The sequence below is a fragment of the Sprattus sprattus genome (assembly GCF_963457725.1).
Source record: "Sprattus sprattus genome assembly, chromosome: 9".
In the NCBI taxonomy this organism is placed as follows: domain Eukaryota; kingdom Metazoa; phylum Chordata; class Actinopteri; order Clupeiformes; family Clupeidae; genus Sprattus; species Sprattus sprattus.
In genome coordinates, this window is record NC_137928.1 from 23,047,919 (window position 1) to 23,074,051 (window position 26,133).

Sequence of the window (26,133 nt, forward strand, 5' to 3'; positions counted from 1 at the left end):
CCTGAGCTTCATTTATTTTTCAGAATTGAAACAGACTACCAAAGGAGACCTATCAAACAACGCATTGTTAATACATTCAAGGAACACAAAATGCTAGGGGCTCCAAAATAATTACAGAATACATGCAGCGACTTGCAAGGAAACTCTGCTTGAACGCCCACTTATCATTAGACATGCTCCCCCCTGGTGTGGGTAGCTCGGTAATTGTCTCAATACTGTATCACTAACATCCTTTGGGATAAGGTTGTTTAGACGTTGTGCTTGTCACTGCTTGTCCTTCAAAAAGACGCGAGTCATGCACCTGTGGCCTGATGTGCCAGGGGAGTGGAAAAGTCAGCGAGAGCAAACCTGCGGGGATTCAGCTGTCGGTTGTTTGTGAGACAATGATGATGCAACAAATCCTATAGTTGTCTGCCCTGATAAGGAAATAATCATTCTACAGATGAATCAAATAAACTTATAAGTAGAGATACATTCTAAACATTTTCACATGTTCTTGATAAACTGAAAAATCGTTCAACAAATCACAAAAAGTTTCCATAAAATAATACTTCATTCTTGCCTTGTAGGTCTTTTTATTTTCACATTTTCGTTTGAAAATTAGTTTAGACATTTTGTATTTTCACTGAAGGGAGCAACACTTTACGTTCCATTGTTGAGAAGCCTTCATAATGTTCTTCGTGCTGTTCTCCTCAAAACAATTCAAACCTTCACCATTATAATATAGGTATTGCGCATAACGCAGGGAAATTTGCAACTATTTCTAAAATATAAGTTATCACTTTTTCATTTTTCAATATGGAGTGTAGATTGATGAGGGAAATTAATTTAAACCTTTTCTAGCATAAGGCTACAACATATCAAAATGTGAAAAGGTGAGGACGTCTGAAAACTCTATGAATCCACTGTATATGCAATCGTCTTTAAAGATTGAGATGATAAGTTCCATTTCAATCCATTTGAACTCAAAACTGAAAAGGAAATGTAACACCACCATTTTCTCCAGTGACAATCAAGGAGCTGGACCCTAAAATCAGCCCGGGCCTACTACTCAGGCTATTAAATATAACTAGTCGTGAAGCTAGTTTGAAGTACTTGCAGTTGACGGCGCTATTGAATATCTAGTCATTAAGCTAGTTTGAAGAACTAGCAGTTAAGAGGCTATTGAATATAACTAGTCATAAATCTGGTTTGAAGAACTACATAAACATAAATCAAGAAAAAGGGTGTCTGCTACATGTTCACTCGTAAGTCTACTACATAATAAAAACCAAAGGCACGGTTTACCCATTTGACTCCAAATCCCATATGATATTGACATCTAGATTCCACTAGTGGGCAGCATTGCATTATTCAATTGGCACGGCTCACCAAGGGGGGAAAGCGTCCAGTATTACAATAATGATTGCATTATTTTGATGTGGATTCATTTATGTAGGTATTTTGTGAGATATTTTAAGCTCTCCTCATTTCCTCATGTGCCTACTCTGTAAAACTGGACATCACACCAAGCACATTAGGGCATGGGAGGAACGTGACTGACAGACCCCCCCAGCCTTATGACTGGATCTTTTTTTTTTAAAATCACATTATCTGATTCCTCTCGTTACGCATTGATGAAATTTCAAGGCTACTGATCAGTAAGTTCCAGCAGGGCCGTGCAGAATGCAGGCCTGTGATGGCAAAAGATTATCACAGAACTCCCTCCTGCCTGGCCAGCCGCAAGATGGCATAAAGGCAAATTAATATGAAAACAATTTGAGTGAGACTTTCAACATGAACTTCTTTATTAAAGCTTGGTTTTCATTATACAAATTTCAGTTTTTTTCAAAACTGCATGCGGTGGCTTGGTTTGAGGCACAATACTAAAGGGAAAAAAGCATTGTTCTTTAAAAAATAAATCCAAAACCAGGAATTGCATAAATTAAACTGAATACGATTCCATATTGCAGTTCAACCCAACTACTTAATTGTCTATTAGTTTTGTGTTTCTGTTTAAACATATTTTCTGTAAAATATACATGTAAAAAGGCGACACCAGGTAACATTAAGAACAACTGTTTGCAATTAAGACAATGAACAAAACTGATCTTGCATGGTTCTTTGCCATTGTGACCGAAAAAGTTCGGAGATAAAAACTGAAAAACATACAGACAATAAATACCTAGCATGTTATTCATATCACCACCAACACTGCAACATGTATCTACAGCAGTTTCAGGTGAGGGGGTCTGTGGATCTGTGACTTGTCCATTAAGCAGGCCAGCGCTGGGATCATGGTGGGAACATATCCACTGGGGTACAAAGACAAGTTCCCACAGTCCCCCTCAAGTGTCCGAGCTGGCCATAAGTTAGAAATATTTCATTCACCCGTTCTGACCTTAGGATGAAGGAAAAAGTCCTGCTGCACAGAAGAGACAGCAAACACTATCTCCTCCAGTCTCCACCACGTCGATTATTGAGTAATTGGACACGCTATTTCTCTAGATGCAAAAAAGCACAAAGGCTTATGGGTACACAGATGATGCCATTAAAATGTGCAAAATGTTGCCAAGGCGGTGAAACCGTTGACCATGATTATGTTTTAACGAGTACACACCAATGAGTCTGTCGCTACACTCCCCTACTCAATATCTACACAGCTTTCTTTTTCAACTTAAAAAAAAAATGCAGCATGAAAATGTTAGTCACTAACTCCATTGGGGATTGCTTTAGTCCCCAAATGAATAAGGGAAAGAAAGAAAGGAAGAAAAAAAGAGAAAAAGAGGAGAGGCACAAATTCTAGGATGACCCTCGGAATGGGGGGTTTCCTTCACTCACATACACACGCACACACAAACGCACACACACACACACACACACACACACACACACACACAAACACACCTGTTGTTCACAGGATCAGAGTCGCTCTCTGAGGACAAGCTTCCTCTGCCCGAGATGCGACATTGTCAATAGAATTTGGCAAAACAGTTAACTGAAGCTTTTTCATCTTTTTTTTTATTAAAGAAAATAACGGAAAAAAAAGTTGATTGGTCACGTCACCATGCCGGGCCTCTACTGTCTAAGGGGTGTTAAGGCCAGGTCAGGCCAGGCACACATAGCCATGAGAAGTGATGGCCAGAGCGTGAAGATCCTCTGAATGACCCGAGTCATCTCACTGTTGTTTGGCCACAACTTTAAAAAACCTAAAACAAGGCCTTTGTTTGGCCCCTGATGCTGCTAAGCTCCATGGGTATATAAAGCTAAAACGTCCCTGTGACATTCTGGGGCTGCTTTATCTGATGCGCCAGTAGGAGGCGCTAGACAACATAGGAGGCAATCAACCTTCCTGCATCTCAGTTCTCCCATCTATCAATATACACCTACACCACTTTCAGAAATCAGAAGCTAAAAAGGACAATGCATTGTTACATAGGGAGAACTTAAGAAAAATAGAAAGTTATCATCATTGTCGACAATAACAATAATAGCAATAATAACAACAAACCTTTTTTTTATTCAACATTTCAACCACCCCCCACACCCCAAAAAGGAGGAGGTGCATAAAGGTAGCGGCTCCTGGTGTGCGCTAATCACAGTACAGCCTGCCGTCGTAGGGAATGTTCCGATCGCTGCGGATCACTGTCAGGGAGGGCGGGGGTGGGGGTGGGGACAGATGGACCTCTGGTCTACTCCCACTCGGTGGTTCCTGGGGGCTTGGAGGTCAGGTCAAACATTACCCTTGAGATGCCGGGGATCTTCTTGATCTCATTCACCATCTTCATAACAACCTAAGGGAGGAACCAGATTGGTGGGAGTTAGGGGGGTGAAGTCATCGTCTGGGCTTGGTTTATTTGGTGTACTAAAAGACATGGTAAAGGAGTGTGTACTGAAACAAATCTAAACTTAATGCAGGACTGTGGAATGTTAAATTGCCTAGAAATAGAAGTAAACACAGTATTACCCAGACAATAAACCGCACCGTGCATAAACCGCATTCATTTCATAAAACAAACCTGTGTATTGACCACAATTTTTTTACTTCATTTATTACATTGGTATCAGAGTTAGCCCTAGCTCCACTGATGTCCCATTATTTATAAGGATTGTAAAATGTCTATGTAAAACCATTTATCATCATCCAAGAGGTTGTGATCAATCTCGGACCCAAGGCGGCCTTTTATTGGGGAGCTGATTTTGAGAATTAAACTTCTGGTTATGCAGAAAATGGTGTAACTTGTTTGCATGACATGATAGCTAGTTATCTAGCTGATGTTACAGTCTCCTCAAAATTATAATTGGAAATGATAGAAACCCTCAGGGTGCCTGTGCAGCCTTTTATCACAAGTTCATATTAACACATGCTAGCAGCTGCAGACTGTGGAAATTGTTTGCTAAGCACAAGATAACTAGGATAGTTAAAAAGCTACAACAGGCAGAAACCCTCTTTGTGCCCGAGCAGCCTCATATTAACATACATTCATATACACATATTAAAATGAGTTCATATTACACACACTAACAACTAGCAACTGTTAACAACATGGTTTCCTAAGGTAGAGATAGCAAGCAAGTATGGTTTATAGCAAGCTGGACCTCGCATGTTTTACACACCTCTCAGGGAAGTTCAAGCTCTGTAGCATCCTGGTAAATAGGTAAATTAGGCAGGAACATATCCCATGTTGTTTTTACCGGATACATTACTGGCATTTGTATGTAAAAGGGGGGGAGACCCATTCTACCTGGCAGAGTTATTGTGCGCACTACTAACTTCTAGGCAACAACTATTTATACCCATGTATAGACCTCAACCGAGTATTAACCACAGGGCTGCAGAAATCTTACAAAATCAATGTATAAACTATTACTCGGAATGATTGTAAATATGGTAACTTGTCAAACATCGTGTTATGATAGGACAGTGGCCTGCAATTTCTGTTTTCAGAACAGATATAAAAACTGCACTATATTGTTTTTCCTTTCTGTTCTCCATCATACTATGAACAGCAGGGCACCAATGGTGACAACACTTCTGTAATGCAACTAGCAACAACAATTCAAAAGGAAAATTCAAAAGGAAAACAATTAACCTGCTATTTTGACAGTCAAGCCTAAACATGTACATCTTGTAAACCCTGTTTTTAAATCCCAGCAGGTCTATTATGTTATCCACCACGGCCTCACCTCTTCAGGGATTTGGTTGTCGGGCGTTGCCGGGATGCCGGTCATGAAGTCGCTGGTGATGAAGGTCCTGATGACCACAGAGCGCTGGCAAGAGGGCTGCTTCTGCTGGGGGTCCCGGTCAAAGTGCAGCGGTGTCAGAATCACAGGCATCTGGCTTATTTTACGGGAGTAACCTGATTGGAGAGATGAGAGGAGGTCATGGAGTTAGGCATACAGTGAACAAGTCCTCTAAGGCCAAAGGCAAATCCAGCTTGCCAAGCATGTCAAACAAACTGCTCTCACTGGGGGGAAACAGCACCTAATGACCCTTATTACCAGCACAATAAGGCACATGTGACTTAATCTACTGGGGTGATAATTATCCCAGCACCCAGAGCAATGGATTCTCCTGTGGTCTCACCCGAAAAGAACAACTAACCAAGCAGGAGGTTGTTTGTCTGATCTGAACATGACCGCCACTGACTCTGGAGTGCTTTTGAGGGTTGTAACAGATTTATCTGGAATTCATAGATGTATTTGTGTATCTAAAAAAATAAAATAAAATCCAACAATAAAGAGCACAGCTCTTCCTGTTGAAATCCTTACCAGACTCCCTCAGGATAGAGTGGGCAACATAATCGGCCTGTCTGAGCGTGCTCAGTACGACTGTGGTCAGGAAGGTGGGGGTGATGTCTGTGGGCGGCTCCTTCACTGGCGTCCCAAACACATACACCACTCTGGGGTTGGAAGAGAATGGAAAAAAACGATGAATCACCGTGGATAGAAGATATTCGGTGAAATGCGCAGAAGAAAATGCCACCTGTCCTGGTGGGAGAGATGGTGTGACATTACCTGTTGATGGTGTGGCAGATGCGTGGGATGAGCCTGGATAGGAACATCAGGGACTCCCAGTGAGGGGGATCTTTACTGCATATTCCACACACATAGCTATATGATCGTGAGTCACCCTGCAGAAGGAGGGGGGTGGGGGACAGACAGAGAGAGAGAGAGAGAGAAAGAATGTCAGAGGGATAGGAGACAAAAAGCACAAAGGTCCAGTCAGTCTTTCTGTTTAATGCGTCACACAGTCTTAACCTCAAATGACACTCTGGGTCACGAGTGTTATTTTTACTTTGGAACTTTCCAGACATTTGTTACAGAAGTGTATAGAGACCAGTTGATGAAATATCCAAGCTTCTAACTTCAAAATTTGCGATTTCAGAAATGAGTGATCCAGTGTCTCAGTAAGGAGGGAATGGTAAGAATTAACACTCTGCTGCCCTGTCTGAATTAGCAGTAGAAGCCCTGCCAGGGTATATTTAGCGTAGTGGGGTGAGAGGGGTGGATGTGTCTGGTTCAGACAGCCTGTGCTGCATCAGGTCTTGCCCCACACACTGGTTGGTGTTTTCATGCTGGGTGTGTGACCCGTCGTCACTCCCCTCCTACCCACTAGCCAGCCACAGTACACTAACACAAGTCTCCAGACACAAACATCCTGAAGTCTGTCTCCCTCCCTCACCCACATACTCTAGCACAGACACACAACCTAGCACAAACACACACAAGCTCATTGTTGTCTGGATGCATGTTGAACTAAGGGATCTTCTGCGTCCAACATACAACCATTCTACTGCAATCTAATCTTTCACCGTCAACATGTTTACGTCTCTGACATTAAAATTCTATTTAAAACCCCAGATGGTCCAAGCTTAGTAAGTCAAAAGAGGAAGCACATATACATATACACATATACATATATATATATATATATATATATATATATATATATATATATATATATATATATATATATATACATACATATACACACACACACACACACACATATGAGCTTAACATAGTAACACTATTTTTTAGAAACCTTCTTTATACAAACACAGCTATGGCAATGCGATGCAAAACTAACTGTCTAAATGAGAGAATGTAGCAAGAATAGGGAACGAACACAATGTCCATACACATTGTAACCCCAAAATCACACAACACCCCTCCACACACAAAAAAATAACTTTTGTATCCAAGTATGGTTCACCACAGGGTGAGGCAACATGGCGCACTCACAGAAAAAGCTGTTCCAAAAATACTCAGGGCTCCAGACAACAACTAGAAAGACTATGTGATTCAGGATATGACGAAGTCTAAGAAAATGATTAAGCAAATAGACGTGCAGTAAGTTTATTCCCCCCCATTTAACAATGAAGACATGGTGTGAACACACTATGGAAACTATGGCCATTCCGCCTAGGAGGAGAGGGCCCCTCTCTTTCTCAAGCCATATGGTAGTACAGCCTGAACAGCAGTTAGCTGGGCAAGTGAGATGGCAGCCGAGTTAGTGAGTGCCGTTTATGCTGAGAAAGCTGCATGATTAACATTCAAATAAACAGCCTACCAGTTTAAAGGCCATCTTAAAAGCCTATCCGACCTGCTTCAGATTTAGCGTTAGCATTTTATCTGTGATTCGATAAAGTGTGGCATGTGGCTAGGTTTAATGACCATGTGCTGCAGTTGTGAACTAAGCACCAACAGAGCACGCACACACAACTAGACACAAGCTCACCTGGACGCCCACTGTCTTGATGGGCAAAAGGAAGGCATTGAGTGAATGAAGGCTGGTGATCTGCATCATCTTTTCCTCCTCTTCATCTGATATGCACGACTTGACCCTCTGGAGGAGTGTGTGAGGCTGAGAAGACATTCCAGGGATTAAACACGCATCCAATTGTACAAACCATGAGCTACTTTTGCTGTGGCCGATAAAGGGCATTTGGAAATGGTCTTCATCCAAAAGTCTGAAACTGGTACCTTTTTGACACTGGCAGAAAAGTCTGTGATGATTTTAAGGACGTTGTTGGTCTCGGCAAAGTCTTTGCAGACGTAAGGCTCATCTGCACATATAACTCGGATGGCCAAGCCAGGACCTGCATCAGATAGGCAGAGGTATTTTACTATAGTAAAACCCAATCAACCATGATGGCAAAAACAGCATTTTCTGCACAGAAGCAAAGAATTCACCTCATGCATGTGGACTACACTCACCAGGGAAAGGATGTCGACAGACTATCTCCTCTGGGAGGCCAAGTTCTCTGCCAAGGGCTCGCACCTCATCTTTGTGGAAGTCCTTCAAAGGTTCTATTACTCTACCCTGGAAACAAAAACATCACTTTGAGGAGGGCAACATTCCTTAAGAAAACAAAGATTGTTACTAACTGTTGTTCTAACTTCGGAATGCAACACAATTGATTCTCAAATCAGTATGTATAATGTTTGTATCAGAACTTCAGGGTCACTCTCTCTAGTAAGGTTCCTACCTCATCCCGGAGCTTGCGGATGAGCTCTGTGTCATTATGGTGTGTTTTGATGCACTCAGCCTTGCCGCTGGCGATGATCGAGGCGCTCTCAATCAAGTCAGGCCTCAACGTGCCCTGTGCAAGGAACACCTCCTCTGGCTTGAGGTTCATCTCCCCAATCACCTCATTGGCTACCTGTAGGAATAAAACCACATGAACCCAAATCACACTTCAATGAAAGTGCTGCTTAACACAAGCGAGACGAGATAATTTAAACATACACATTTCTTTTTACTGAAGGAATAGCGACCAACCCCAAGCACCTCATGATCAAACATCAATGACGCCATTTCCAGCAGTAACTGCTTTTATCATGTCTTCAATAGCGGCTTTGGTTAAGTACTAAAAAAGCCATGGATTTTCTTGGGGAGAGAAGCCTCATTATGGGCTTTAAACATGAATGGCTGCTGCCAAACAGATGAGACAGTTAGAGGCGCACCTTGACAAACGTGTCTCCGATGATCTTCCTCTTCTCCTCCGGATTTGTGGTCATGTTGAGTGTTTTGCTGATGCGTTTCCTGGGGGTGCGGTCTTCATCAGAGATTGGCAGGGTTGTTGTGCCATTATAGAAGGTATGTGCAGCGTTGACCACTAGACAGAATAGGATATGGTAGATGGTTACAACATAATCATAATTATCCATGGCAAATGACCACAGCATTTATCACTTAAATCAAAGTAAAGTGCTAACAGTAAACAAAAAGCAACTTCTGTTTGAGTGGGCATTACAACATACAAATGCCTTACATGTGGCAAAATGGTCAGATCATAACCAGTAAATGCCAAAAATTGTAGTATTACGACTAATGGGTGCCATGGTCCTATGAAAGCCTTGTGTTGATGGGTTATGGTAATTAAGGGATCTTACCTTTTAAATTGATACCCAGCTTTGTCAGAGCCTCCTCCACACTCTGACTTTCCCGTTTCCTCATAAATCCATTGTCAATGTGCACAGCGATCACTTGGTCCGGGTCCAATGCCTTGTTCAGGAGGGCTGTGCACACTGTAGAGTCAACCCCTCCACTCAGAAGCACCTTAAAAGGAACACCACAGCGTAGCCCAATTGGAATCAACCAGTCAGTTAAACAGCAGTAGGTATAACAAGTTCACCTGTCGATATCGAGGGTCAATGTTCACTTAAAGTTAAACTTCCTCAGAAAATGTTTGAAATGGTGTCTTTGGCAAAAGCAGCTCAATCTGTGAAAAGTGTCTGCCAAAACCTACAGTGTCTGTCATAAAACCTACAAGCAAGCCCATGGGGACATACATACAAACTCTGAAAATCATATCTCTAATTATACAAAGAAAAACATATACATACATACGTGTGCGTGTGTGTATATATACACATAAATAACAGTTAAATGATTCCCGTGTGCCTAAGATATACACACTGAATTCTGACCCTGTTCTTAGACAGCCCTTCTAAATGTGTCAGCCTGTTTGGTTTGGCAGACGCCACAGCTTACTCAGAGGGTTTTTAGCCGATTTAACCAAACTCACAATTACTTCAATAATTAACAATCCACAACAGTGGGCAGAGCCCATTGGACCGAAGTGCATTGGATTTCCCTAATCTGGGAACCAGAAGATGCCAAGTGGGTGGGGCTGAGTGAGGTTGAGTACATGATTTTCCTATATAACCCATTTTACACCCCAGGAGAGCAAACCCACTTCATGGGAGCTCTGGGGAGTCAGGCAATCACCTTGCTACAGGAGAGAAGGCAGATTAATAGGAACTTTTAATTACTTGGCCCAAAATCCTGACCCCAAGCGCCCATATTCTTGATTCAATCTGTACAGTCTGAACGCACATTATATCACACTGTAATGCTGCCACTGTGACAATACGCCATCCTAAGTGCCTTGGTAATGTCTGAATAATCATTAGATCATTTTCTGGAGGTAACAAGGATTGACAACTACACCTTCAATTCCAGGCAGTCCAAAAGACTGCCTCAGGTCATAAGTAGGGAGTGAAGGGTAACAATGAACACTTGAGCCAAAACACAGTCTCACCAGGACTTTGGACTTCCCGACCTTCTCTTGGATCTCCTGAATGCAACTCAACTGGCGGTTCTGAACTGTGAAATTGCCGCTGCACCCAGCTATCTCAAACAGGAAGTTTTTCAGCATGTCCATCCCATTTTCTGTCAAGTCCACTTCAGGGTGAAACTGTGTCCCATACAGTTTCTTCTGTTCATTGGCAATGCCTGGCAGTGAAACACAAGGAGACAGAACATTATGATGTGTGGACAATGATCCCTTGATTATTAATAAAAGTATATTTGGGGGAGTTGAGCCACTGCACAGACTTGCCAATCAAGTACCGGATAGCACGGTTGCACTGTGGAACATTAAAAATCGTGAATTTTTTTCCCCTCCGTACCTGCAACAATGTTCCCAGACGTGGCCACAACTTTAAAGCCATCAGCTACTTTGTCCACACTGTCTCCGTGGGTAAGCAGAACCATCTCCTCCTTTTGAAGCCCCCTACAGTGGAAAAAGACATCGCTTTAATCTCAGTCAATGGCTCAATCTGAGCATGTCACAGTGAGTTCTCAAGAAACCTCTATACAATCAGACTTTAGGCTTACCTAAAGAGAGAGCAGGAATTGTCAACGCCAATGTGAAAGGCACCATCCTCCCTGGCACTCTTTCTGTGCACTGTGCCTCCAAAAACTTTATTCATCATCTATAAGGGAATTCACACACATTACAAACACACAGGTCAGCATTGGCATACAATCATCAATTATATAACAATTATATAATAATCAATGAGCATTGATTCCTAATGTATTAATCCCCCCGAATACATGCAGGGATACAAGACAATGTAAATAAGTACATTATATGAAGTGAAGAAAGAATAAAGAATATTAAACCATCATCTCACCTGCATACCATAGCAGATACCCAAGACGGGCTTGCCAATCTTGAATATAGCTGAATCAAACCATGGAGCATCCTCTGCGTAAACCGAGTTTGGACCACCTGATATAATAATAGCCCTGAAGATAATCATAGTGTCAGTAAGACATGGCACATCACATTTTAAGTACATCAAAATGCACACACTCCACAGTATGTACCCATGCCAATCTTAACCAAAGGATCTGAGGGTCTTGCTTGCGTATCTTTTTAGTGATCGTAGAACCTTATTGGTCATATTATTATGATGTTGGTGCAAAAAGTAATGACAAAATTATGACAAAAAGAGAAACTACTTCACCAAAAAGTTCTCTAACCATCATGTAGAGGTGTGAATCTACACTGACCTCACAATTTAATATAAATGTTTTAATTTCCCTTTTAAAACTTGTAAAGTGGTTTACATTTCTTTTTTTCAAAGATGTGTACACAGCAATAGGCCTAAATCCTTTGACACCTAGTGCATTGGAAATACAACTTCTATTACATTTCCCTTTAAACTAATTCTGCCCTTCTATTAAACCTACAGAATTATTCAGTGATGTGCCCTATAAAACAAAGATATAACATAAAAAAATATGATTATCCATATCACAAGGTAGTATAAACTGAAATTCATATGTAGGCCTTTATGTGGTAAATACATATAAAATCCTATTGAAGGAACTGTGACCTGTAGTTGGCTAATATGGCACCACAGGAAGTGGCAGCAGGTATGCTACTAGCATTACGTTGAGTAGCAGAGCTATATAAAGGCCGAATCTCGATTCTTCCCCTTGCCCCTTTTGCTTTGTCTTGTCTTTGTCTTAACCCTAGCACTTGCAAGTGTAAGGGCCAAGGGCTGAAAACTTTCCCCTATGAAATGAGACGCCACTCGGTTTCGGGTACGTCACTTGGCGTCGCTGGATAATACAGGATGGTACATTTAAAGTACAGGTCGATGTCTTCAAACAAGTGCTGTCATTCACAGATATCAAACGGAGTTCGCGGATAAGTTATCTGTAGACATGCGTGACTGTATGAGCTATGAAACTAGCGATTTAAAAAAAGTTTCAATTATGGTTGCAAATATATATGGGCCATTCTACCGAATTCGTGTAATATGCAGTCCCTCAACAATAAAAACTATTTACAAAACAATTAGGTATTTAGGCATAGATATTTAATTAGAAAATGTTATGGTCTATATAAACCCAATGCATTACATGAGATAGTGATAAGCTAAATATATACAAAATCATCATTTATAGGGTACTTTCTATTGGGAAGTAGCTGTCCCCAACCCTGACATCTAAATTTCAATGCCTTTAAATAACACTTTTCAATTTTTTAAGATTTTTTTCAATGATTTAATTTCAAAGATCTTTATGATTGGGTTGAAACAGAACTTGGAATATTTAGATTTATTGTGGGTTTAATTTTTAAATCAATTTTCTATACTCAAAAAATCATGTCCCTAGTTTTCATGTCACTACCGAAACACAAGAGTTTTAGTCCATTGGCTGAGCCTGTGTTTTAGCCACGACTCTGCATTTTTGACCATGCAGTGACACTGCATCTCTGACCCTCATGGTTGAATGGTAAGTAGCTAAATCCCATAGTTTTTATATAAATGTGTTCCAAAGTCTGAAAATCGACGTGTAACCTTAAGAATTGTCACTACCGAAACGCATGTTTTCTTCAATTAAATAAACCTTTTGGGGTTTCATGGAAAATCTTATGTTTGTATGTGTGTTCACCTCTTCAAAGATGTGTTTGCATGCCGTGTGCTTGTTAGAATTCTTTATTTATGCTTAAAGTTAGCTAGAATTGTCACTACCGAAACAGTCACTACCGAAACATATGGTAGTGACCTGATGATTTCAGTAGTGACAAAATGAAATGGTAAGTAGTTCAATCCCATCATTTTTAAATAAATGTGTTGTGTGGACTAAAGGGCAGCCCAGAGCACCTTTTGGAAGATTTTGGGAGAGAAATGAACATCCATCCAACAGTGCAGTCACTACCGAAACACTGGATGTCACTACCGAAACAGTGCAGCACTACCGAAACACAGGATGTTTTGTAAAAAATTAAGTATATTGAGTAATCAACTAAAATGTTATGATACTGATTGGATTAATGTATGTTCAATTTCATCAATTAACAACTCTGGAATCAATATGATCAGTATTTTGCATTTTACAAAGAAATATTGCACTTAGATTTTGATGAATTGTATAAATTGAACTTGAAAATTTGATAAAAAATTCATTTTTATGGATTTCATTGTGAAAACCTTCAAGAAATATTTGTAAAAATACTCTTCAGAGAAGGGAAGGAAACACAATCTGAACAGGTCAATAATAATACTTTTTTACTATAGTAAATGTGATGTTTCGGTAGTGACAATTTTTGGAAGAGGAAAAACATTCCAACACATTCTGAAAATACAATATAAAAATTGACTGTTCTTTTACTAGATAAGTGTACTTTAGATATGGTACAATATACATACGGACAAAGTTTTGGGAATAAAACATAAAAAAAATCTAAATATTTCCGACCTGACTTTGCACCAATTCGGTAGAATGGCCCATATACACGACTGTATAGAGCACAAAACTAGACTGTCGTAATTGTTTTGTGGACGGTAGATGTAAAGCACGGATCGATGTCTCCAAAGCAAGTGCCATCATTCACAGATATCAAACGTAATTCGTGGATAATAAAGTTATCTGTACACATGCATGGAGTCAGGCTAGTCCTAGCAAGCTACCATATAATCCAATGAAGTGGTGGCATACGCGCTAATTGTAACCTAAAACTACCGTTTGAAAGGTTCAGTTAAGACCTACAATACTATGCATAGTTCGTGTAGCACATTTCAGATCAAACCGAGTCATTATAAACATATAAAAAGTTGTGTAGATAGCTTTATTCATGTAAAATATTCCTCGCTTCAAGCAGCCATTTTTTTTTTTTAATTCCCGAGCTGGTTTCGCTGTGTGCTCTGGGATAGCCCTTGGAGGAGCAAGGTAGCTCTCCAATCAGCTTAAAAACGAGGGCCATACACCACTTAATCTTACCCCTTAATCTTGATCAAATTGGGTATTGAGACACCACTAGCTCTCACATGAACGCGCAACTTCAAGGGTAAGGGGAAAGATAAGGGGTAAGGGGAAGTATTGAGATTGGGCCTAAAGCTATGTGTTTATTCGACTGCACAAGATGGCCACTTTTAAAATATGATTAAAACCAACGTGTAACTGTACCTGGCTGCATAGCAAGCTCAAAGGATTTTGTACATGTTGTATGTATTGCTTGTATCTGAAAGATAACTTTCATTATGCTAGGAAGCATATTATTTCATTTAATTATTTAAAGAATGATTGTTTAATTTTCCTGCATTGATGTATAATATTTTACGGTAGCATTGCAATGCATCCATGCAACAACGCAAACAACGCCCATCATGTGATATTTCCAGAAAGGCCCAGGGAAGCTGGTATTCTCTCACTATAATTACTCTGTAAGCAGCCGCCTAAAAACCAACCTCAGGAGTGTGAAAAAAAGACGACGGGCTGCATAAATGCTGAAAGTGGAGCTGCTAGATTTAGGGCTGGGTGTAAAATAAGGAAGCTTGGCAAGGAGGACTGCGGAGTCCACTTGTAAAAAGGAAGTTGGGATGCACAAGTTGGGGTAGGTCTTATCCTAACCATAATGAAAACAAAGTGCCTCTCTTGTGTCCTTCTCATCTGACAGTAAAGGACACACAAACCTGGACTGGTAAGCATAGTAGGACCACAAAGGATCATTACACAGCGTAGACAATTTGACTTCATGCCACAGTGTTTTACTCAAAGACTGAGAGCACTTCCATCAGTGATCTGGCTGAACTTCACGTTCTGTCTACACCTCAGATCTCCTGTCAGCTCAGAATGAATGAATGAATGAATGAATGAATGAATAAATAAATAAATAAATAAATAAATAAATAAATAAATAAATAAATAAATCATGGAGCTCCTTGGATTTTCCAGAGTTGCTGCTGTTCCTATAGAGCAGGGGTCGGGAACCTTTTTTGCCTGGAGAGCCACTTTTACCAATTTTTAAATTTTTGTTTTCTCAGAAGAGCCACAAAAAGATTTAACTAACAGTTACTTTTATTCAACAGAGTTTTTTTAATACATTTTCTACCAGTTTTAAAAGTTATTGTAGCCTATAACTTGAAATGTAAATGGCAATGGGAAATGACAGAAGTTAACAACGAGCGTAACAACGACATGAAGTTAACAACGTTGACAACACAACACTCGAAATTGAACATTAGGCTTACCAGAGATTAATGCGACTTCTGGTGCTGCATAGACTTGCTGATGGCCTTGTAGTCTGGCTCATATTCAGTGAGGTGAAGCTTCATGCAAGCATTTAGGCTTTCGTTGTTTATAAGCGAGCGCAGGTTCGTCTTTATATTTTTCATATGTGAGAAAGATTTATCGCATGCATAAGTGGAACCGAACATGGGTAACACAGCAATACTATCATATTGCAATGTGCGATATATGGGCAGTTCATTCCAAGTTTTTAGAAGCAGTTCGTCTTGAGATGGAAGCTTTCCCATGTCAATCCACTTGTGTTCGCTCGCAAGCTGTGCTCGCTGACGTGCGATTCATTCCAGCTGATCGTTCAGTGATTTGAACTTGCCCACCCAGATGCCAGACGAGTCTATTTCGAAATCGCCGATAGAAACACCAGGGATGCACAATACGTTTTTTTCCTTTTCGATATTTTTCTCAAGCCTATCAACTTTAACAATGGAAGTTTTTTCGTTGACGGAAATGTAGAGAAATCTATAATTTTGTTAGATATTGGCATGGCAACCAGCCGTGACTAACATTATTTTGCAGGCTATGGTTACGGAGTCAAGTGAGGTGGAAAGTTAAATTAAATAACTCAGATAGACCTACGTATTTGACCCGAAGCATTGTCATTGTATATAACTAGCATTGACTGTTATTTAAGCCTTCTACTAGGCCTAGGCTGATGCCTTGATTCCACGTTTTTTTTCTCCGTATTTTTCTCACAGTAGCGGTTCTACACGGAGGCCTGGGGTGGCCCGTGCCCCCGTAGACATGTCCCTGGCCACCCCTTTGCTGACCAAATAAAACAAAATATGAATTTATTATGATTTTACACCCGAGCGCCAAAAGCGGTACTAATGCGACGCAAAGTTCTACATGGGTAAATTAAAGCGGCGCACCAGATCACTGTAGTTTGTTTGCCATGTGTGGTGCTTGTTGGAGAGAGGAGCTACGATTGAAATGTTTGGCTCGCTCTCTTTCATTCATGGATCGCTGGTTCTTAAGAGGAGCTGGTAGTCTGCCTGTGCCATAGTGATCATATACAACTGTCTTCCGGCTGAGCTGTTGATTTTTCTGCCACATGAAGGCAGGGAAGAATGACAAATAACCACAGCGCTATTTTCAAGAACCAAAAGATGGAAATATCCTATGCCTGTTGACTTTCCCAGATCTAATGTGTATTCAAACTGTCATAGACGAACTGAACCAATTTGATTTCATGACGACAAGAATTCGTGTGGGTCATGCAGTCTTTCACGATCCCTTTATTAATTCCAGGATACAAAAAAAAGAGTCAGTTCTCGTGACATCGCTGTTATCTGCCAGTAGGTAACATATCTAGCTACTTGCTTTAGATTCCTGCGCTAGCAAGAAGCCTTTGATTGCTTACTGATGTAGCTAGCTCTTGCTGCTGAGTTTTCAAAGTTGACTTCACTGTTGTAATTGAATGTATCCCATGATCAGGGTGTTTTCACTGCTTTCAACACTGCAACCTACAACAGTTAGCAATACAAGCTTCTTGCAAGCGCAGGAATCTTAGATCAGCAGTAGGCTAGCTAGCAGCTACACAATAACATTATGATATGAGGGGCAGATAACATCGCCTGTCATGAGAACTGACTCTTTTTCCTGGAATTAATAAAGTGATCCTGGGTCAAATGCCACAATCACCACTAGTATTTAATCAAAACAGGTTTAATGGGTACCGTTACTTCGGTTCCTCATTAAATGGCAGTCTTCACCATACAAAGACATAATAGCTACTTAACGGAGTTTTGGTAAACAGTTGTCGTGAATATGAGACTCCTGCTGTCAAATCAGGACCAATCAGAGAAGAGCCCGTCCTGCTTTGGTTCCCGCCCACACAGTGTCAAAAGTTGAATTGATGCTCTGTATTTGCACCCTGTAGGGCCTACTGTATTTTTCATTTTCATTTTTTTATGGCCCTACCTCTCTTGCACCTGAACTCATTGTTATAATGTTAAGTTAAGTAATAAATGTGTATCTGTTTTTAAAGTAATTCAAGTTTATAATCTTTAAATATCAGTTGTTGCGGTTTTTTGATGTGCCCCCCTGGTTAAACCCTGGCCCCTCCTTGGCCCCCCTAGTAGAAATGGTCTAGAACCGCCACTGTTCTCCAAACCATTTCTTCCGAGAGCCCCGGCCGTCAGCAAAAGAGCCAGTGGTGGCTCGCGAGCCATAGGTTCCCGACCCATGCTATAGAGCCTCTGGTTTGTTACCCGTCTCCACTCTACTTTAAGGCTGGGTTCATAATATACAATAACCTTACAAGTGCCAAGGTCAATGTTGCTTGAAAAATAAGGGGTCTTATTTGGAACTACAATATGCAAAACTGCTATTTGTTGTTCTATTGAACGTGAAATTTAGCAGTCTTTGGCAGTTTTTGGTTTTAAATCACTCATGCTTTATTCAATTGAAACCACAAGTCCCACTTTGCGTCTTTAAAGTGCTCCGATTAATCCAATAGCTGCATGTAAACTTGTAGCAACATTAGTAAATGGTTGCCTATTCAGAAACTGATGCAAGAAGTTTCCCAGACCTTTTTAGACCGGCTACTCCAGGATAGCCCTAAAGGTTAGCAAGCAGGCTATGTACCAAACTCTCACTTGTAGTAGTACTACAAAGTGCTTAAGGACCCACAAAGAGTCAAATATCTTCCTCATGCCAGGATTGAAGCACTCATTCACCCCAGAGTTAAGCAATGACCTCAGCTTTAAGGTCTAGAATAGACTGCCCACTTGTATCCCTTGAAGTACTTTAGTTGAAAAAACTTGAACCCATGGATCACTAATTAACATGAATAGTACATAAGAACAGATACATACTGAAAAACGAAAAGCTTGGAGGCATTTAAAACCAAGAAATATCTATACAAGTCAAAATACTGCATCTGGCAATGTTCATGGCATCATATGTAGAAAGCAAAAATAATCAGTTAGATATGGTGGATTTAATTGATGGAGTAGCTTTACCAATCTGTTTCTTTATTTAGTGATGTCCCCAAAATAAATGTCTTCATGCTGTATCTATCAAGAGTGGGATAGATATAGATATATATATAAATGAGACACGGCCTTACCGAAAGCCCTGCTCTTCAATAGCGAATGCCGGCGTCTCTAGAGGCAGGATCTCTGACTGCACGAAAAGCTCTCGCACACGTCGATCAATCACCTTTCCATACTGCGCCCCAGCATCTAGGATGACCACCGCACCCTCGTAATGACAAGAGCTGACTTTGGTCTCTCCACTGATGTCCAGCTGCAAAAAAAATGTTTTAATTTCCATTACAAATCACATAACAGATTATCTAAAAATAAATATGTACTTTTCAAAAGCCCCTCCCACAACTCTACAATCAAAGATAAATGATAATCTCTAAATGTCCTCTTGTAATTAAGGAATGTGAATGTGTGAGAAAGTCAAAACTGTGTGGACAGTTTAGCACTGCACAGAGGTCTTCACAGGTTCATATGTGGATAGTCACATGAATCTTAGAAGTAGGTGCAACATGCCCCATCTCTATATGGATACAACCCAGTTACATAAGCTCAGCCACTGCTGCCTACATGCAGGGGCTATTCCTGAGTGCTGGATTCACCACATGTAGATGTTCCAACTGGTTTTATACCGCTACCTTGTTAAAAGGCAAGCACTAGATTTTCACTGGAGTAATTCACAAAGGGAATTGCTCATTATGACTAACATGCAACCGGCAAAACCATAACATGTCAATGGTAGGTATGTGTATATACGTCAAAATAGGCATGGCAATGACTAGTAATAAGATATGGACAGCACCGATGAATTTTTCAGGGACCGCACACACCATTAAAGAATTAAGTACAGTGGAAGTCTGACTTAGAACAAAAAGAGTATCCTTGAGAAAACCAGTACCCAAATTCAGATATATGAACATTTCATATGAAGATCAGACGGGTGTAAACTTACAGACGCCCTGAATCTGACTACACACATCAGTTAGCTAGTGCAGCCTGACTGATGACAGACTTGAGGTTGGCACATCAATCAAAAGACTTGAAACAATTAGAAGCTAGTTAACGTTATAAAGCTATAGTCGCTTTATCCATCCTATAGGACTGGTCCTGCATTTAAGTGATTAGCTTGCATTCACCGTTGCTAGATGGTTTATTCACTAACTCATCCAATCAATAAATAGTTGTGTCTCTCTCATTAAAGGGCTTTCCTTTTGAAGAGGGTGGGTAATGTTAGTATAAACGCGTGAAAGTTCCCACGTGGTTTGTGTTACTTCAGTCAATGCTAAAACCAGTTGCTGACGTTCTAAAACACTTCTCGCACAATAGACACTGATAAATAGTCTGTTGTCTCTGCACCAAGTGTTTAGACGCCCAAGTGCATAGGGGTGCAGGCGAGTGAAGTCCGATCAGAGTCGGCAATCCAGCAGTGGAATGAACAAATCGAAAATCGGTGGCCTATCAAATATCAACACACTACCGCTAGCAAGCTAATAAGTCGACTAGCTCTAGCTAGCTAGTTAGCAAGGCGTCATTTTAAAACGCAGCACTGTCGTTGGAGACATTACACTGTCAACAAAACCACATCACACAAGTTACGGAATGAATAAAAAAAAGTTGCTGGACTAACGTTAAGCGTATTCTACAGCCCACTTAAGGCTATGTTGGCTAGCAGAGTGAGAGTTGATAGTGGGCTTGCTAGCTAGCTGGTTGAATCCACGCGGTTCGATAACAGGGGGCATAGGGAACCCTCTTCGCTGAGCAACTCACTCTCAGAGGTAGAGCAGCATTGACAATGCATATGATCGGCAGCACATGTGGTAAAATACATCGCATTGTCTATGTGTTTTCCCCCTACATGAGAAGTCAACAGACATATCACCCTGCAGAGGCAAGCTGCCAATTTCACCGAAACGACACAGGCCATAACCAGGGACTATCCCAAGAACCGAACCCCGCTCGAAAGGCATCCAGAATACCCATGGGGGACTACGGGCTCTCAACGCAAAAGAGACGGTGTTCATCCATCGGTTACAGGCAGCAGATGAGCCAGCAAACATACTGACCTTGGATTCTCCGTTACACAGAGCCATGAATGCCTGGAGTGTAGAAACAGCCTCTCTCTTCTTGGCTCTTCACAAGTAAGTCTTTACCGGGGAACTCAGCAGCACGGGTTTCGCGCCGACCACTGCCACCGATAACAGCCTGCTCAGCGTTTCCCACAATGCCGCGTCCGTGCGTGCGATCTGCCACAGACTCCGTCTATCAGGAGCCAGCCAACTAGCTACTAGACTAGAGTTATGTCAGAGTTAAACTCGGCGACTTTCAAAGGAGGAGTTTCAGTGAGTTTCACGTGAATGGGAGATTGAGAGCAGTTTTTGTGTCCTAGGGAGAAAATGTAAGGGCCACGAGTCTACATGTGAGTGCAATTTAAACCGTGTAGTTGTAATTTGATCCCCGTTTCCGTGTTTGATATTAATATGCTTTCATGAAAGTGCATAGGCCTTCTAATGGAACATAGTTAGATCCAATGCTAGTGTACATTCGTATAGCCTACATTCATTGTTAATTAAGTTAATCTAAAAAAAAATATATAAACTGTTTTCCAACGTTCTCTTTTTGTGTTGTTTTTAGCCGACTTGCCATGTACTTGAGTGTGTGAAAGAGGGAGATTTTTTTTTTACAACCTGCGGAATTCATCGACACCTAGTGTGATATTTACATTGTGCCTTAGCAAAAAATCTAACACCCAAGTGTCATGTGTCATGTGCAACGTGGCCTCGGACATGGAAATCTGAAAAGTCAAGAGACCAGATGCATCCTCCTATAAGTGGGCTTTAGCTACAAGTTACAGGCACAGTGAAACATCAATGTGGATACTAGTCTACTGTGTCAACGTAACCAAAAAGAAAATAGAAAGCCATCACAGATATGGAAATGAAACTGAACTTGATTTTATTGTCAAACAGGAGAGATATTAATTAAGTTGGCTTGTTTTTTTTATCGAAACCACCAGTCCAGTCACATAGTTGTTGTCAGGGTCAGTATTTACATTTCCTTCATTTCAAGGACATCACATTATTGTCCTTGGCATTGCTACCACCAGTCCAGGTGGTGCAGTATGAACACCTGTTTTCTTTGGACTATAAACCAGTGTTCAGTTTTCCACAAAAAAAAAAAAAAAGTGTTTGGTCCACAAAAATCTTGTAGCCTAGACTTCTGCTGTGCCCGAACGTTTTTGAGATGACATTTTTGTTTTCTCCAATCGTCTCTAGGCCCTCTGCTGGAGGAAAGATAGCACAAGATGGTGATTTTCCATTCTCGTATGCATTATGGTTTTGCAGAAATAGGCTAGGCTACCATAATATGACAACCCTTTTTCTATTCTGCCTGAAACACTAATACATTTACAAAGACAAGGAGTTGACCTGGTAACAAGGGTGTCTCTGTCATGCCCAGTCACATGCCATTGCCCCATTACTAGGTTCACGTGGTCTTGATTTCTCACTAGCAGTGCAACATACAGTCACTCATTACTGGAATAGAAAAGGAAATGTAACCTCCTGATCGAGAAGATGCCTTCAGTTACGCTCTTACTGCAGTATTCAATTGATCTGGTCTACGAGATTATGAAGTCAGGGAATAATGCATATTTTAGTTGGTTATTCTGAATTCTTAGTGTGCATACAATGCAACGAATGACTTGATCTTAGTAACCAGGTCATCGAATTTAATGCATTTTCCTCCCCCTGGCCCCCACCGTATTGTTTGTGGAGGGCCCATGAGTCTGAAGCAATCCCTGGTACATGACTGCATGTCTTTCACCTCGGCTACCCCAGCTTTGACCTGACAATTTCACAAAATTCATGTCCTCAGGTTTTTATTTGATTTACCACATAGATATTAGAGCATGCATTTTTTTTCACGGTTTACAGCGCTTGAGACTGAAGTACTTTCACAGATTAAAGGAATAACATGTTGTCTGTGTGTGTGATTTTTTTCAATGACTCATCTGTTTGTTAAATGACATGGCAACAGTAAGTACAATATTGTTGGTTGCTGCGTACAACTAATGTCTGGTGGGCCCATAATGATCATAACAAACAGCAGGTTAATTGACACTAATAATACATAAGGACCACAGGGACCCTTGGTAACATCCCATCTCTACAAGAGGGGTATGGATAAGCAGATGTCTCATGATGACAATGATCAGAATAAAGAACATGGCTGAAAAAGTTAAACAAGAGAGGATAACAAATGGTCGGAAAGAAAGAAAAAAAGTATATTTACAATAAATTAAAATAGCATCCTAAAGAATGAACAAATGGACCAGAATACTTCAACCCATCGCACATTATAGACTACTTTAACCCTCGCATCGTTATCACTTCAACTGTGTTACCCCTTCTAGAGAGCGCTGTCCAGTGCTGATAAGACTGAGCTATCAATGAGCCTGAGCCAAGGCTTTAATTTCAAATACCAAATATTTTGAGAAATATACAACTAAATTATTAAGAAAAAAGAGTAAGATTTAGATGTTTCCACAACCTCTTAGGACAGTAAAACATTGTTCATATCAAAGAGGCATAGCCTATGTAACTCATGCTCATATCGATCATGAAACCTTAATAAATCCTTTCCTCAAAAGTGCAAAATCATTAGGCAAATCGAAGGCCCTCGAAAGTACAAATATTTGTTGCCTAGGCCTACTTGAACGAGAGACCACTTCTGAATGAAGGCTGGCTTTTCCTAAAGGCCTAGTCATTTATCTCAAAAATAAATTGCTTGAAATAGAACATGAGGACAAACGAAATTAGGCACACAAAAACAGGTACCTGCAGTTAGCTCAGCTGGTGCATGGAACCCTGCACATTTGGCCCTGAGAGCTTAATGCACTGCACCTTCAGAAAACACATGCAGCTTAAAAAAAACATGCAAATAGACAAAACACAAGCAATTTAAGAAAGCATCAATGTGACAACTTATACGCAGCATTAAGAAACTGTGCCGGCACATTGATTACGGACAGGTTTTGGAGATCACGTTTTAAACTGTAGTGTGTTGAGCTCAGGGGCGGACCGGACAAACGGGCAAACCGGGCAGTTGCCCAGGGCCTCGGCCACCAGGGGGGCCTCGTCGTATTTCCGATTTTAATTTTTTTTTGCTAATTAAAATAAATCACTTGGCATTGCAAAAATAATGACAATTCATAATAAGCATGAAAAACGATGATTTTCTTTTCAGTATCAGCTTAAAATGTATCTTAATTCCATCATGGAACAAGACTTTTCTGTCACTAACAATTTTTCGTGTGGTGACGTGTATGGTCGCAAAGTTAAGCGTGAAACGTCTTTTAAGTGGCAGCGAGAAAAGAAAGAGGAAAAGGCAGGATGAGAAGTTCAGTTCATTGTTCAGTTCAAGTTCATTGTTCTTTGCCCAGGGCCTCCAATTTGCTAGAACCGCCCCTGGTTGAGCTCTATAAGCCACCGTAGAAAACTTCAGTGCTGTCATTACTGTTAATTCTGTTTCACATGTTCAGAAAATAAAGCTCACTTAATCACTGTGAACTTACAGTGTAAAACTTTGAATTAAATACAGTTTTATTTGATTAAGTTTGGTCACCCCTCTGAGGTTGCATGTTCATTTGCTATGTCTTTATAAGAAAACATTCTAGAAATATGTCATTCTTTTTCATTCAGAATATTTTTTTGTAATTTAGCAGTATTGAGTTGTATGAAATAAAATTGAATGTGAAAAATAGGCTGTGCAAAAATGTGGGCACCCTTTTAAGTGTGTGGATTTGAATACCTGCACTTAATGCACTTAATAAGTTATGAAAAAGTTTGGGGTCTCTGTCTCCACAGTCTGAAATGTAGTAAGAAAATGGATAGCCACAGGAACAGTCTTTGTAAAGGAAAGATGTTGTAGGCCGAGAACAATATCTGAAAGGCAAAGACGAAAAATGGTTAGAATAGTCATAGACAAACCACAGATCACCTCCAAAGAGCTCCAAGAACATTGTAAGTCTACCCCTCTAAGTCGGTTGTAAGTCTACCCCATTCTGAGGAGAGGTATGGTTTCACTGATCACAGACTACCTGGGAACTTGACCCATGATGGGTATGGAAGCAGTGGGCCAGGGATGCCAGACACCACTGTTGAGCCTCTTCAAGGTGTTGAGGGCCTTATTCATTGAAACCCAAATGAAGGAAGGCGCCTGCGTAACCACTCCTATTAGGAGCTCTTAGGGCAGATCTTAGACTGGCAAGGGGTGAGTGTTAGTTAACTGTTACTGCATCACTCCTGCTGTGTTTCTCACGGGGAAGGAGTCTGGGTTAGCCCACGAACCCCGCCCACAACATTTGAGGTCTGGAAGTTCGGTCTGGCACTGCTCCATTGGGGAGAAATTGTCAGTTTTCAGCAAAATGATCTGACCCATAAAATTGTCAGGGTGGACTTTATACGATGATGGACAGATGATCAACCAAGGCTTGAGTTGAATTAACGTTAGATTCGAAATCGTACCAAGATGGCGGCATCTCGGGATCCTGTAAGTGGGAAATATTTTATGTGAATTAAGGTATCTACACAACTTTTTTATGTCTACATTGACTTGGTTAGTTGTGTATGTGCTACACAAATGTTGTATGAGTATTGTAGGTCATACCTGAAGCACAAGGGCATTATTTTTAGGTTAATGCTAACGCTTAGACCAAAAATCCATTGAAACACATAGTGGCTAGCTAGCCTCGCTGCTAATAAGTATTATGTGAGCATGCATATCTCACAGATATTGACAGCGCATTCATTTTGAAAGAGGAACAGAGAAACGTGATCAAGGCATTTGTTGATCGAAAAGATGTTTTTGCCGTCCTTCCTACGGGATTCCGGTAAAAGTTTAATGTATCAGATGGTCATACTACGTTGCTCTGATTGGTTCTAGGTATCCAATTGAGCGAAGAAACACGCCCATAATCACAGCTCATTGGAGCAGTATCAGACTCATATTCTGACAAGAATTATGAGTATGACATCGTCAGGCTGGTGGAAATAATAACTTGTCACAATATAATTAACTTGTTCTCAAGATTAACTCATGTTTGTTGGCAGGTCTCCCTGCAGGACGCACATTCCTTTCATGAATGCATAATGAACTTAAACAGTAAGAAAGTATTAGCCTACATTGTGCTCAGTAGCCAGTGTCTAGCAAAAGTTTCCTTTATTCATATCCGATTAAATAGACTAGGCTTTAATTGAATAGGCTTTTTTTTTTTTTTTTTTTTTAACTTGGCCTGGCCATAGAGTGAGGAAATCTAGAAGTTTGTAG

General features: G+C 40.7%; 1 protein-coding gene across 1 annotated transcript; it reads right to left on the minus strand.

Moving 5' to 3' along the window:
• Positions 1-1,763: 1,763 nt before the first annotated feature.
• Positions 1,764-21,049, minus strand: gmps (guanine monophosphate synthase). The gene is made up of 16 exons (XM_080844307.1): positions 20,871-21,049; positions 18,891-19,069; positions 11,413-11,527; positions 11,111-11,208; positions 10,903-11,006; positions 10,533-10,726; positions 9,382-9,547; positions 8,953-9,104; positions 8,475-8,648; positions 8,203-8,308; positions 7,969-8,084; positions 7,724-7,849; positions 5,998-6,113; positions 5,752-5,882; positions 5,167-5,339; positions 1,764-3,773 (listed from the first exon to the last, which is right to left on the minus strand). The coding sequence occupies exons 1-16, from the start codon at positions 20,895-20,897 to the stop codon at positions 3,672-3,674; spliced, it is 2,079 nt and encodes a 692-aa protein (XP_080700433.1). The 5' UTR covers positions 20,898-21,049; the 3' UTR covers positions 1,764-3,671.
• Between the last annotated feature and the right edge of the window lie 5,084 nt (positions 21,050-26,133).